Genomic DNA, 15,497 nt, shown 5'->3' with positions numbered 1-15,497 from the left:
GCCTCTTTCAGCAAGATAATGTTCCCTGCCACAATGCAAAAATTGCTCAGGAATGGTTTGAGGAATATGACAAAGAATTAATGGTTTTAACTTGGTCTCCAAATTCCCGAGATCTCAATCCGATCAGGCATCTTTGGGGTATTCTTGAAAAACAAGAGCAATCCATGGAGGCCCAACCTCACAGCTTACAGGACTTACAGGATCTGCCGCTTTGAAGATGAAGTTTTTCTGTGAAAATCTTCCTAATTGCTGATGGTTTTAACATTAGGTTCTTTTTGTAGTGTAAGTAAAGTTAATTAGCCTTGTGCTTTGTTTACTGTAAAGAGCTTTTTCACTTGTTTTTTTTTTTTCCCCCCAATGTCTGTAACCCAGTCTTGTAACTTATTTTAAAACAGACCCCTAACTGCCTTTTTTCTCAGATATGTTGACTTCATTTGTAAGTTGCTATGGCTAAAAGTGCATGCTAAATGAATAAATGTAAATGCAACTCTTAACATAACACATAGCAAAAAAAAAATCAAGACCACAGGCTAAAGAGAATTTACAGCGATATTGCTGTAAATAATTTGTATAGTAAGGTTATAACATAATAAACCAGCCTGGTCAAAATCAATATTATGAAAGTAATTGAAAGGCCACTTTTATAATTTAATTCTGTATAGAGTTTTGTAACATAGCACAGCATCAACAGAACCATAGAAGATAATATATTTTAAGGAACATAATTCTTCTACAAGTACAGTAAAATGCATATGAATTAGTAGCAGCACCAATACAAAGTTTTAAGAACTCTTCATGAGTAATAAAACATGACCATGTAATATAATAACAACAAGAGATTTAACACTGCGGCTGGCTTTGGCAATTTCTAGAACATAATATTACCCTATTGTTTTTCTATTGTCAGAAACATTTTGGTCACCTATAAATTAAATTAATGCATGACTGTTATCAATTCTAGAACTTTTCTTGTGTAAAATCAACCACTCCTAATGTAATTATTCCTAGATTTCCTATTTAATATTAACTTTTAAAATTTCCCCTTTGCTGATACTGAAAGTCAAAACACCGGGATTTACTTTACTTGTGTATTTAATAATAAATAATACAATTAATCTGATTAAGTGTTGTGGACTATGTAAACATACCGATTACAAATTCTGCATATGCATTAGAATACATCCCCCAGGGTACTTGATAAGATGTAAAAACATACTTACTATGAAACCTGACCATTGATAACATGTAATTTTCTTACCTATAATTGCTTTCTTCCTTTCAGTTTCAGCTTCCTTTTCTACAACTTTTTGTGTCTGAGCAGTGATCAGTAACCTTGTCTTTTCAGCTTCCCTAAACAAACATAAATATAGCTGCAGTATTTCAAAAGTTAAAGTTTCTAAAATTGCAATCAAGTAATTTTTTCAAATTAGATCAACAGTTGATATGTTTCAAAGTATACTGTGTTGGTTATAACATACTTACATTAGTTCAAAGTTTCTTCTAATAGCCTCAGGTATTTTTGGCTTTGTCACACGTACAGCCTTAAATCAAACACACCAAAAATAATTAAATCTAGAATACGTTTTACTTTTCATTTCAGGAAAGGTGCAGTAATATTTAAAACTTTTTAATAGGGGTCGTAGAAAACCTGTTATTTTTTTTCTAGGATAGAATATACCAGGAAATAACCTTCTGCTTTACAGCAATACAATTTGTTTAAATACTACACTAAATTCTGTATACAGTAAAACACCGATTATCCGCGTCACCATTTACCAAGGTTCTGCATTAACCGAGGCACACCTATAAGTGCAATACTCTTTTTCTTAAAATTCATAAAAGCTTTCCCATGAATACTGTTCATTCAGAGTGTGTGAAATACAAAACATTTAACCTTAATTGCACCGAGTGAGCAGTCTTGGTGCTGGTGACTCACTCACTCCTTCTCAACTGTACTACTCAGCTATCGCAAACTGTGTTGCCAGCAGTGGCCATGTACACAATCTCTAATGTTTCATTCACTTAAGATTTTTGTGTTTATACATTTCAAACAGCTATGGTGAATTGCCAGTGGGAACTGCAAATCTGCTTTCTCTGGCGAATACTTTGCAATGCAAGATAAACAGAGAGCTCCATCTGTCAGCAGTGCAGAGACCGTCTCTGACCTCTTTTGAGTGGTGTGCTAACCCTGGTGATGTCAGCCGATTTCTGTGTCAGCCCCCACCTTCTCTGCACAGCGTTACCAGTACACAACACATTTTCAAAGTGCAAATCTCTGCCTTAATGCCAATTGAACTGCTGTGACCTCACACCATGAGACATCTCAGTGTGAGGATTTGCGCTGTAGTTAACTTCCAGTGCTGTGCCAAAAACTCTCTATTCTCTGGTTCAGCGGTGAGAGTTCTGCTGTATGAACTAAAGTGGGCCCACCATCTGTCAACCATGCAGAGCCCGTCTCAGACTACTGTGAACAGTGAGTTTCTCTTATGTAATCGGCTAATTTCTCTCTGTGTTAACCCCCACCTGTTCTGCACAGCGTCATCACTTCAGCAGCCACTCGTTTTATCCGAGTTTTCAGCTGTCTGAGGTAGCATGAATTCATGTCTTGGATAATCAGTATTGTACTGTATTTTTAATTGTAGCCACAGTACATTCAAATTCAATACAATTTTATAAGAGGACTGGTACTAACTACAGTTTTATTATAGAAGAAAATAGTAAAGCTTATTTACCACAGAATAAATTCTGTTTGCTTTTAAGTATCTTTAATGCCTTATTTAGGTAGAATGACATTATAAAATTGTGGATATATACAGTAGTTATATTATAAAATAAGAGGTATATCAAAATCTCAAAGTAGACTTTAGACTGTCATGTCCTTTAATAAGCATCTTTTTCTCTTAGAACATTACCTGAACTGTGAGACCAGGAGCCATGACATTCAAATCTTTCTGTAAAGCGAGTTTTAAATTTTCATCAATTATATCTATAATAAAAAGTAAAAATACAGTAGGTAAATTTAGTATGTAAGAACTACCAGTATGCAAAATAACTCTACTATATATTCTACTATACTCTAAACATCTTTATTAGAATAGAATAACTAATTTGTGAACAAGTCTAAAAGATATGTATAAAATTAGTAAGAAGATGAACAGGACAAAATTAACTATGATCTACTGTTCAATTGTATTCATTAACTGCAACTGATTCTGCTAAATGTAATGCACTCACAAAGTAATGAATCTGAAATAATAAATAAAAAAAACAATTTCATAAATCTTAATGGAAAAAAAACCAAATGTAGCTACAGAACATAAAATGACATGTGTGTATTTTACACATTTAAGTGATGAATCAATTTGAAAGCTGTTACTGTTACTCTTATTTTTTTTCATCTTCTAAAATTTAATGAAAAGCACTCTGTATTTAGCATCAATCTCAGTTTTAAAAGGCATTTTTGTGCAACAAACGTATTTGATATTTTTACATTTAATTGTACTGGTCAAGTACTTCTGCATTTCAACTACAGACATGAAATTTAAATAATTACATTTTGTAAAGCAGTCTAACAAACCATTTCAATTAAGTTGCTGTTGACACAGTGGATAAAAGCTTTGTTTTATATTCATATGGTAATGGGTTCAAATCTAGATATTTTTCCCCTCTCTTCACAGTTCAGTTATTTTTTTTTAAGTTACAATTAAAATTTGATATTTAACTTAGTAAAACGAAAATAACCGTATTACCACATACAAAGCACTGCACTGCTCCTAAAGTACTCACATTATGCAACTTCTACTTATGGGGTATGTCAGATTTTCCAACTGCTTTAGAACATTAGAACACTCTAGACGAGAACAGGTCATTCAGCACAACAAAGCTCACCAGTCCTATCCACTTATTTCCTCCAAGAAAACATCAAGTCAAGTTTTGAAAGTCCCTAACGTCTTACTGTCTACCACACTACTTGGTCACTTATTCCAAACGTCTATCATTCTTTGTGTAAAGAAAAACTTCCTAATGTCTGAGCGAAATTTACCCTTAACAAATTTTCCAACTGTGTCCCTGTGTTCTTGATGAACTCATTTTAAAATACAAGTCTTGATCCACTGTACTAATTCCCTTCATAATTTTAAACACTTCAATCATGTCACCTCTTAATCTTCTTTTGCTTAAACTGTAAAGGCTCAGCTCTTTTAATCTTTCCTCATAATTCAACCCCTGTAGCCCTGGAATCAGCCTAGTCGCTCTTCTCTGGACCTTTTCTAGCATTGCTATGTCCTTTTGTAGCCTGGAGACCAAAACTGCACACAGTACTCAAGATGAGGCCTCACCAGTGCATTATAAAGGTTGAGCATAACCTCCTTGGACTTGTACTCCACATATCGTGCTATATAACCTAACATTCTGTTAGCCTTCTTAATGGCTTCTGAACACTGTTGGGAAGTTGATAGCTTAGAGTCCACTATGACTCCTAAATCCTTCTCATAAGGTGTACTCTCGATTTTCCGACCACCCATTGTGTATTCAAACCTAATATTTTTACTTCCTATGTGTAATACTTTACATTTACTGACATTAAATTTCATCTGCCACAAATCTGCCCAAGCCTGTATGCTATCCAAGTCCTTCTGTAATGATATAACGGATTCCAAATTATCTGCTAATCCACCTATCTTGGTATCATCTGCAAACTTAACCAGCTTGTTACTTATATTCCTATCTAAATCATTTATATATATTAAAAATAGCAGCGGCCCTAGCACTGACCCCTGTGGAACACCACTCTTAACATCGGCCAGTTCTGATGAGGTTCCTCGCACCATCACCCTCTGCTTCCTGTGTCTGAGCCAATTCTGCACCCATCTAAAAACATCACCCTGAACTCCCACTTCTTTTAACTTGATGCCCAACCTCTCATGTGGCACCTTATCAAATGCTTTCTGAAAGTCCAGATAAATAATATCATAAGCTCCACTTTGATCGTATCCTTTTGTTGCCTCCTCATAGAATTCCAACATGTTAGTAAAACACAACCTCCCTCTTCTGAACCCATGCTGACTGTTCAGAATAACTCCTGTCCTTGCCATGTGTTGCTCAATCTTATCCTTAATAATTCCTTCCATTAATTTTCCTGTGATGCATGTTAAGCTTACTGGCCTATAGTTGCTTGGATCTGCCCTGTCACCCTTTTTATATAATGGGATGATATTTGCCATTTTCCAGTACTCCAGTGCGCAGTGACTTCCTAAAAATTTGTCAAGGGTTTATATAGGTCCTCACTAGCGTCCTTAAGAACACGAGGATAAATATTATCTGGTCATGGTGATTTGTTTGATTTCATCTTATTTAATCTGAGCAGCACTTCTCCTCTACAATTTCCAAATCCCTCAGTACCTCCTTAGTAGTCGCATTTAGCTCTGGCAGGTTATCCACTTGTAAACACCTCAGAAAAAAGTAAGTTTAGGGCATCTGCTATTTCACTGTTTGTATCTTTTAATTCCCTTTACTATTCCTGATGCACTAGACCTCGTTCTTGACTGTTCTTTTACTACTAAAATACTGAAAGAATTAATATTCCTCTCCAACTGTCTTTTAGCCTCCCTGATATCCTTCTTAATGGTTGCCCTCATGTTTTCATACGCTCTATGATTCACTTTGCAGTCATTAGTCTTATATGCCTTATACAGCAGTTTTTTCCTTTGCAACTTCTTTTTTAAATCTTTATTAATCCATCGTGGAGTTTTTTAGTTTCCTATTAATTCCAAATTTAGGTATGTATCTGTCCTGCATTACATGTAAAACATTTTAAACCTGTTCCATTGCTCCTCGACTGTCTCCACATTTAAAAGCTTATCCCAGTGTATCCTACTTAGACTTTGTCGGATCTACTCAAAATTAGCCCTACCAAAGTTCAACTTAACAATTTTAGTCTTTGCATCTGCACTCTTACAAAACACTGAGAATTGTATTACATTATGGTCACTTGACCCTAGTGGTTCAATCACCTCTACACCCTCAATTCTATCCTGATTATTACAGAATACTAAATCAAGACAGGCTTCACCCGTGTTGGTGCTTTAACATGCTGTGTTAAAAAACAGTCACTGATAACTTCTAAAAACTCCTGCTCTTGTGCTCCTCCATCTGCAAGGTTATCCCAGTTAATATTTGGATAATTACCGTCCCCCATGAATATAATATCTCCCTGTAAACTTGCCTTTTTGATATTACTAAAAAGATGTGTGATAAAATTGTCTGAATTGGGTGGTCTATAACACACTCCTAAAATAACACCTGTTTCCCTAATATTTTCCAGGCAAAGCCACATGTCCTCACTAAGATGGGGCTCATCATCCAACTGAAGATGACTTACATTTAAACCCTGTTTGGCATAAACAGCAACCCCACCTCCTTTTCTGTTCTATCTATCCTTCCTAAAAAATGTGTATCCCTCTATGTTACACTCATCCCCATCTTTGTTATTTAGCCAGGTGTCCGTTACTGCTCTAATATCATAATTATGCTCTGCTACATTGAACTCCAACTAACTTACTTTATTTTTGATACTTCTAGCATTAAGGCAAGCTATTTTTAATGTGTTACTCCTTCTACATTTAAATGTTGGCTTAAAAAAAATAGTAATTTAAATTCTATTTCTACACCATTGTTTGTTTTTCCATGTATAGGTATAAACCTGGCCTGTCCTAAACTCCCTGCCCCCACATTCCCTAGTTTAAACAATCCTCGACTAGCCTACACATACGCCTCCCCAATACACTGGTGCCCCTCCAGTTCAGATGTAACCCGTCACGGCGGAACAGGTCCCATCTGTTCCAAAAGGAGTCCCAATGTCCCATAAACCTATACTCTTTTACCCTGCACCAAGACTTGAGCCACGAGTTAAGTCTTCTAATCTCCTCAAACTTACCTGGACTGGCGCGTGGCACAGGTAGAACTTCGGAGAAGACTACCTTGTCAGTTCTGCTCCTCAGCTTGGCACCTACAGTGCATCCTGAAAGTATTCACAGCACATCACTTTTTCCACATTTTGTTATGTTACAGCCTTATTCCAAAATGGATTAAATTCATTTTTTTCCTCAGAATTCTACACACAACACTCCATAATGACAACGTGAAAAAGTTTACTTGAGATTTTTGCAAATTTATTAAAAATAAAAAAACTGAGAAATCACATGTACATAAGTATTCACAGCCTTTGCTCAATACTTTGTCAATACACCTTTGGCAGCAATTACAGCCTCAAGTCTTTTTGAATATGATGCCACAAGCTTGGCACACCTATCCTTGGCCAGTTTCGCCCATTCCTCTTTGCAGCACCTCTCAAGCTCCAACAAGTTGGATGGGAAGCGTCAGTGCACAGCTGTTTTAAGATCTCTCTAGAGATGTTCAATCAGATTCAAGTCTGGGCTCTGGCTGGGCCACTCAAGGACATTCAGAGTTGTCCTGAAGCCACTCCTTTGACATCTTGGCTGTGTGCTTAGGGTTGTTGTCCTGCTGAAAAATGAACCGTCACCCCCATCTGAGGTCAAAAGTACTCTAGAGCAGGTTTTCATCCAGGATTCTCTGTACATTGCTGTAGTCATCTTTCCCTTTATCCTGACTAGTCTTCCAGTTCCTGTCGCTGAAAAACATTCCCACAGCATGATGCTGCCACCACCATGCTTCACTGTAGGGATGGTATTGGCCTGGTCATGAGCGCTGCCTGGTTTCCTCCAAACGTGATGCCTGGCATTCACACCAAAGAGTTCAATCTTTGTCTCATCAGACCAGAGAATTTTGTTTCTCATGGTCTGAGAGTCCTTCAGGTGCCTCAAACTCCAGGAGTCTGCCATGTGCCTTTTACTAAGGAGTGGCTTCTGTCTGGCCACTCTACCATACAGGCCTGATTGGTGTATTGCTGCAGAGATGGTTGTTCTTCTGGAAAGTTCTCCCCTCTCTACAGAGGTCCTCCGACAGAGTGACCATCAGGTTCTTGGTCACCTCCCTGACTAAGGCCCTTCTCCCCTGATCGCTCAGTTTAGATGGACGGCCAGCTCTACGAAGAGTCCTGGTGGTTTCGAACTTCTTCCACTTACGGATGATGGAGGCCACTGTGCTCATTGGGACCTTCAAAGCAGCAGAAATTTTTCTGTAACCTTCTCCAGATTTGTGCCTCGAGACAATCTTGTCTCGGAGGTCTACAGACAATTCCTTTGACTTCATGCTTGGTTTGTGCTCTGACATGAACTGTCAACTGTGGGACCTTATATAGACAGGTGTGTGCCTTTCCAAATCATGTCCAATCAACTGAATTTACCACAGGTGGACTCCAATTAAGCTGCAGAAACATCTCAAGGATGATCAGGGGAAACAGGATGCAGCTGAGCTCAATTTTGAGCTTAATGGCAAAGGATGTGAATACTTATGTACATGTGCTTTCTCAGTTTTTTTATTTTTAATAAATTTGCAAAAAACTCAAGTAAACTTTTTTCACGTTGTCATTATGGAGTGTTGTGTGTAGAATTCTGAGGAAAAAAATGAATTTAATCCATATTGGAATAAGGCTTTAACATAACAAAATGGGAAAAAGTGTTGCGCTGTGAATACTTTCCGGATGCACTGTAACTCTTTGAATTTGGATCGCAGAACTGACAGAGTACCCTTATGTATGTCATTTGTTCCAACATGGACAATGATGACTGGATTCACCCCTGCTCTGGTCAAGAGCCTATCCACTCTTCCAGGGAGGTCTCCCACCTGTGCTCCCGGAAGGCAACACATTGTGCGAAACTCTCTTTCTCTCTGGAGCACATCTGCGCTTCAATCCCCCTAATGACCGAGTCCCCAACTATCACTAACTCTCTCTTTTTGGGAACAGAATGAAAATTGCTGCCCTTGTCACATTTACAGATTGGGTGCCGACTTTCCAGCACAGCCTGTACATGCATTTTTATCTGCTATGTTTTTAGCAATACCTAAATATAAAAATTACATGAAAATTGTTTTGTTGATTAATAAAATAGGACATTTTAAAATAGACTCCGTCCAAATCAGAGACACAGGGGTTAATGTTGGGACCATCAGACATATGGCACAAGCTAATCATAACAGGGCACCAGTTCATCATAGGCCTACTCGTGCACATAACCACATAGTGCCAATTTAAAGTTGAAAATCAACCTAATAAAAAAAATCATGCTTGGTATGTGGAAGAAAAACTTAATTACTGTAACAGATGCAGACAAAGGGAGAACATGCAAAATCCATAAAGGCAATGAACAATGGAACCCAAGATGGGTTAGAACCATTTTAACATCCCACAAAAAGATGTTTGGTTTAACTGCCTAAATAAAAACTACCTACATCCTTTATTTAAACATGCTTACCAAATAATTCAATGTAGACTTCTTGAAGTGTATGGATACTGCAGAACTGGTTCAGCTCATGATGTATTTTGTTAAAGATTAAAGTTTTATCATAATCAGCAGTATAATTCCTTACAATTTCCACCACTAGAATTAAGAAAAAAGAAATAAATGTTTAAAACTATAAACATTTAAATATATCAAATTAGGGTAAATCAAAATTAAATATTGCATATTTATGATATAATTATTAATAATGACACTTAATATGATCTTTCTGTAATTGTCTAAAAGAAGATATATTGCAAATGATAGCAGAAATGTAACAGCTTATATTTGCTTTTTAAAAGGTACTTTAAAATCTAAATAAACAGGCAGATGTCAAATAAAATAAGTGAAATATTTTCTAAAATTATAAAAAAATAATTACTTGGACATAATTAGTAAAGCTAATAATAAATTTATGAATAATGACTCCGGAAAGCTGAAAATTAACTGGGTTAAGATAGAAGATGTGTTTTATTTCTCAATACAGTAGACCCTTGCAAAATCGCAGTTCAGAGTTTGTGGCCTCAGTCAATCGCGGATTTTTCCTTAGAACCTAACTAATTATTGTTAGCGGAAACCGCAAATATCCTCTGCAATTTCTATGGCTTTTTTCGTGTCAATACTGTACTGTAGAGAAAAAATTGCCACTTGGGATGGTGAAAGTAGCCAATAGAATTTGAAACTGCAACTGCCAGCAGTCCCTGCAGTGGCTCTGATTGGTCTTCTGCTGAGGGTGCTGGGGCTGTTGAGGTCAAAGGATGTCAGAGCGGCTTTTAAAAAGGGGGCCGGTGACCAAAAGCCAAAAAAAAAAAAAAAAAATTTTTGTAGTTTGTGTTTCAAGTTCCTGTCTGTCTGCCTTCCATTGGGTTACCTGTACTTATTCATTTTGTCCTGGATCGTTTCATGCGTCTGGATTGTCTGCCATCTGCCTGTGTACATGAGGACTGTAAGTGGATTCATGGCCATCCTCTAAAGAAAGGAGCGCTCCTGAACCCGTCCACCCGTCTTCACTATTTCAGGAACGACCGGTAGGACTATCTGTACATTCCCATTCAATGTGCAGATCTCTGGACTATCTATTTTTATCATTACATTTCATCCGTTGCCGTTTTTCATTAACTTTTTCATGATTTACTGTGTGTGTTTTGTTTGTGCTTTGTTGTATTTAATGTGTAATCGCCGTAAGGGGAACAGGGGTGGTATTGTTGTTTTCTTATTTCATTTGTTTTCATTACATTCTTTATTTGCTGTTTGATTACTGGTTTGCTTTGTTTTTGTCTCTGTTTGCGAGTGCGAACGGGTCAGGTCAAGGCTGGCTGCGTCCCTGGAATCACCACCATAAAAATAAATAAATCACCGTCTCCTCGATTGTGGCTTCTTACGTTAAAAGCCTGAACAGTACCTGTCCTTTTTGGCTATAAGTAACTGCATACTGAGCTCCTTTTACTTATGAAAGAGACATGTTTGTTTAAAGTTTTTGAATAAAGTTCCTGTCTTTACAATCTCCTGTGTTTCTGTGCAATTCTGGGACCCAAGCATGACACCCTGCAGCACTGCAGCCTCACCCTGGGATTGAGCCACTGCACTAAGACTAGCCTGCAAGCATCAGCACTTACCTCTGTGTGCTTTGCACTTTGTACAGTAGATATTTTTCCAGTAGTTTTTTTTAAACAGTTTTTACAGTTCATTAGCAGTGTGTAAATTGATCAGTGTTACAGTAATTGAGATTATCTTTCCATGAAAAAAAAATGTGTTCCATTAAAGTTACACTTTTTCTTTATTAATTGTGATGTTTACTTAAAGTGCAGCAAAACGTATTTGGCGTCCAGGGATGCATTAACCCCCAAGTTTGTGGCGGTTTAAGAGTTAAAGCCCCAAGATGCCGCCGAAACAAGCTGCACCGTCTAAGGCTTCTGGCAATGAAAACGCACTTGCATAAATTACAGTACATATAGCGGTAACATTGGTATTTTACATTCTAGCTCTGCAGAAGACATACCAGTACAGTATACAGGTTTACCTTTACATTCTTTGTTTTTAGGTAATGTATTAAGATGAGTTTGAAATTAAAGTGTTTGGGGGCATATTTAGGGTTTAAAAACATTTTTTTTTTTAAACCACATCCAAAATTTGTGTTTTTTCACAATTTGCGGGTGCTCCAGGAATGTAACACCCGCAAGTTTTGGGGGTGTACTGTATTTGTTTTGCAAAACTGCACAGGGTAAAAGCATTAAGTCACCAGACTGAGTGAAAGGTGTCTTACATTATAGCTTCGGAGGGGGTGCATCAAGGGTTTATTACTTTGTGAGAATGCTTTTTGCTGATTTCCACTAAATAGTTACTGCCAAAGCAACCACAGAAAAAAGCTTACAAATAAGAGACTTACCTGCACTTGGTGCTAAAATATTGACCACCTCTATTCTATCAAAGTAGATCATTACTCCACCACTGTTAGAAAGGGAAAAATAAGAAATAAACAAGTATTTACTAGCATTAAAATTAAAAAATATAATTAAACAAGTATTTTATCCATCAAATGTTACTGACTATCATATCCTTTTGAAACAGTTGTCTTTAAATGATAAGCAAAATCTTGCAAAAGCAAAACTGAAAAAAACGTTTCAACAAATTCACATATCTGCTTGGATATGTGAAAGATAAATTAATATGTTTAAGGCACACTGAATAATTTGGATTGAAATATGTTTTGCCTCCTTCTGTCTGTCAAAAATGATCAAAAATATATCTATACTAATAAAAGGCAAAGCCCTCACTGACTGACTCACTGATCACTAATTCTCCAACTTCCCGTGTAGGTAGAAGGCTGAAATTTGGCAAGCTCATTCCTTACAGCTTACTTACAAAAGTAATTCTACGCGCAACGGTCATAACTGGAACCTACTTACGTATATAAATACAGCCATAGCCTGCAGCTCGGTTGCCATGTGAGGCGGAGTTGCGTCCCTCATCATCACGCCTCCCACGTAATTGAGTGCCTGCCCATATAAGGTCGTCCATCAGCAGCAATCCAATAGACACGCTGCTGCTAAATATTCGCAGGTGAAGGACTGTGCTTATGCAAACGAAGATGTGATGGTCAGGGATAGACTAGTTTTTGGTACAAACTCAGTGAAAGTGCAAGAGAAACTTAAGTGCCGGTTCTTAGCTAACATTAAATAAAGCCGTGGACATCGCAAGATCGCACAAGATAGCACAAGCACAGCTGAGAACCTTCGATGCATGTACTCAGAGCGGCTCACGTGAACTGACTGTGAACGCAGTACGCAGAGAACAAGCAAGAGCTCCAAAGAGCGCTGAACAAAAAATGCATTACACAATTGAGAAGGCAGCAAAAGAATATGAAGCAAGTGACGCATACAAGCATATTCATAAGTGCAGCTACTGCGGAAACGAAGCACGGTGTAAACCTTAAGTTTAAATTAAGTTCATAGACACGCTGCCGTTGGCGTTTGTCAAGCCTACGACGAATACGATATTCACGAGATACAAGTTTAATGAGAAGATACAGGGTATAAACGAGACTTTTGATCACTTTGTAATGGAGTTAAAATTGCTGGTGAAGGACTGTGCTTATGCAAACGAAGATGAGATGGTCAGGGATAGAATAGTGTTTGGCACAAACTCAGCAAAAGTGAAAGAGAAACTTTTTTACGTTCATAGACACGCTGCCGCTAAATATTCGCAGGCAAATCCACAACTTAATACCGGGAATGCCTGTTCACAAGTACCGATTTGGGTAGTGATCACTTCGATGAATGAAACCTGTTATCTTTACAACGGTTGACAACGAAGATGAGATGGTCAGGGATAGACTAGACAAACATGGAATGTAACTTTAACACATCTTCCAAATACGAACCTGATTGATACATATAATGATAATCAAATCCTTGATGACAGCAACACTCATAACAGTCACAAAACAATTACATTGACAATCATGTTACATTATTTTTAAAATGTTTCCTTTTCTTTTTCATAACTTCTTTAACACACTACTTCTCTGCTGTGAAGCGCGGGTATTTTGCTAGTACAGTAATAAAAAGCATACACATATCCTAGGTGTCATGCATGTACGTGTGTTGTGCACGTGCGTTCTTCCTGCTCTGGCAAGGCAAGGGGCGCCCCAGACATTTAGCGTTCACCTTCCGCTCCAAGATGGCCCCTCCCATTCCAGTCAAGGCACAATAAAAATGGGTCACCCAGCCCCTCATTCTGGGAGTACATTTTTGTTTAACTCCATTACTTTGAATGCCTGTGAATCAAGAAGTGCTGGAACACTTTCATTTTTTTTTTCTGCCAGCAACGATAATTAAACAGGGTAGACCAGCTAATGCTTCAAATATTCCTACTAGTTTTCTCTTGCAGTCTGTCCACCGGTCACACATGGATACACAGAAATTTACACTACATAGCTCACTTCCCAATTATACCTAAACACTTACCTTGTTCCACAAGGCACATTTTTTATTTCATCTGTTTGCAGTGTTGTCTAAATAAAATAAAATAAATAAATATATAGTTTTGCCCTGCTAAAATGTTTAATACTATATACAAGTTAAGAATGATATCAATGATAAAACATCACAGCCTAGTATTTCTTCAAATCAATATTTAAAGTTTATAAAAAAGAAAGAGGTACAGAGACAAAAACCTAAAATTTAACAAATGCTGACATAAATATGATAGCACAAAATAGCAAAACAATTTACATTACAAGTCAGAAACATAAGAAAATCAACAACATTATATAACCAGCACTAATCAAAGAACTGAAGCATGTAGTTAAGGAAGAAAATAACTAACTGCAAGGGTTTATTTTAATTATACCAGTTAAATGTTCTTAAGATGCTCTACATTAATTTTGCTGTCAAATACTATGAGTTGAGGTAGTTACAAACAAATGTGGTAATAAAAAACAACAGAAAAAAGAACAAGTATTTAAACATTTTACAAGAACAAATCAGGGAAAGAAAAAAAACTTCATACATTGGGATTCTACCAGGGAATTAACATATTACACAAATAGCCAATGTTTAATCATTTTGAAAACTTTTAAATTAATAGAATTGGATACCATATACATCTTGAAACCCGAGAAATCAATCATAAAATCAGACCCAGACTTGTACACCCGTTCAAAAATGTGACACTATTTTTTTTTTAACTTCATCCTGCTTCCTCCAATCTCGCACCAGTTTCTCAGACACATCGAATTTTGTTGCAGCAGCACAGTTACCAATTTCTTTTTCCACTTAAATGACTTTTAATTTAAAACCAGCTTCATATTTTCTTCTGATCGTATGATCCATCGTAGATAAGGGATACTCTTACGATGACACAAAATAGTGCTAACATCACCTCGAAATACTTTGGGTATTACCGTGTGGTAACATAGGCAAAGAGATAGGAAAAAAAAAGCAGTGTGATCCATGGTTTCTCTATCAGGTGGGCGTTAGCATATCATAATCTCTTGGACCAATAGCGAGAGTTTTCCGCATTCAACTTATTCAACCAACATTATAAAATACCGGAAATTATACTGTAAAATCAAGCCCCTACTTATCTGAGAGAGAACTTAAACGCAAGTATATATGGTAGATATTTGTTGTTTAGCATTTCTTTACATAATTGTTTAGAAATATTAAGCTGGAAAATGACCAGTTAGATTTCTGTAACAAAACTAAGTATCATTTTAGTAGCTTAATATTTTTAAATAAAAACATATTTCTCTCACTTTACTTTAAGTAAACAAAGAACCAAAATTATATTACCTGCACTGATCTGTATGTAGTAATGAATGGTAACATTATGTGAAATCCAGGACCATTTGGAGTAGTCAGCAAAGCACCGCCTCTGAAATCAATTAATAAGAAGTTGTCAGGTTTATTGTCTTGTTTCAATACAAAATAGTACACTAGAAACAAAACCTTTTTGTGGATTCAACAGCAAAATAAATCAGTCTAGTGCCATTCTAAAACACAATAGACAACATACATATAATAAACTGCAACCATGACAATAATCAGTTACAAAAGCCAAAAACCATACTAAAGT

The 15,497-nt window shown here is 36.8% G+C and overlaps 1 protein-coding gene across 1 annotated transcript in view; it reads right to left on the bottom strand.

The window, feature by feature from the left end:
• The window catches only part of erlin1 (ER lipid raft associated 1), a 64,676-nt gene that overhangs the window by 15,981 nt on the left and 33,198 nt on the right, over positions 1-15,497 (bottom strand). The window contains exons 3-9 of the mRNA XM_039773628.1: positions 15,215-15,296; positions 13,886-13,932; positions 11,806-11,867; positions 9,393-9,518; positions 2,913-2,986; positions 1,483-1,541; positions 1,259-1,350 (exon numbers count right to left, since the gene is read on the bottom strand). Coding sequence (XP_039629562.1) covers positions 1,259-1,350; positions 1,483-1,541; positions 2,913-2,986; positions 9,393-9,518; positions 11,806-11,867; positions 13,886-13,932; positions 15,215-15,296 — 542 coding nt within the window. The remainder of the gene's footprint in view (positions 1-1,258; positions 1,351-1,482; positions 1,542-2,912; positions 2,987-9,392; positions 9,519-11,805; positions 11,868-13,885; positions 13,933-15,214; positions 15,297-15,497) is intronic.

The sequence above is a fragment of the Polypterus senegalus genome, chromosome 1 (assembly GCF_016835505.1).
Source record: "Polypterus senegalus isolate Bchr_013 chromosome 1, ASM1683550v1, whole genome shotgun sequence".
NCBI lineage: Eukaryota > Metazoa > Chordata > Cladistia > Polypteriformes > Polypteridae > Polypterus > Polypterus senegalus.
The sequence above is the reverse complement of the archived record's forward strand: the minus strand, read 5'-3'. Positions and strand labels throughout refer to the sequence as shown.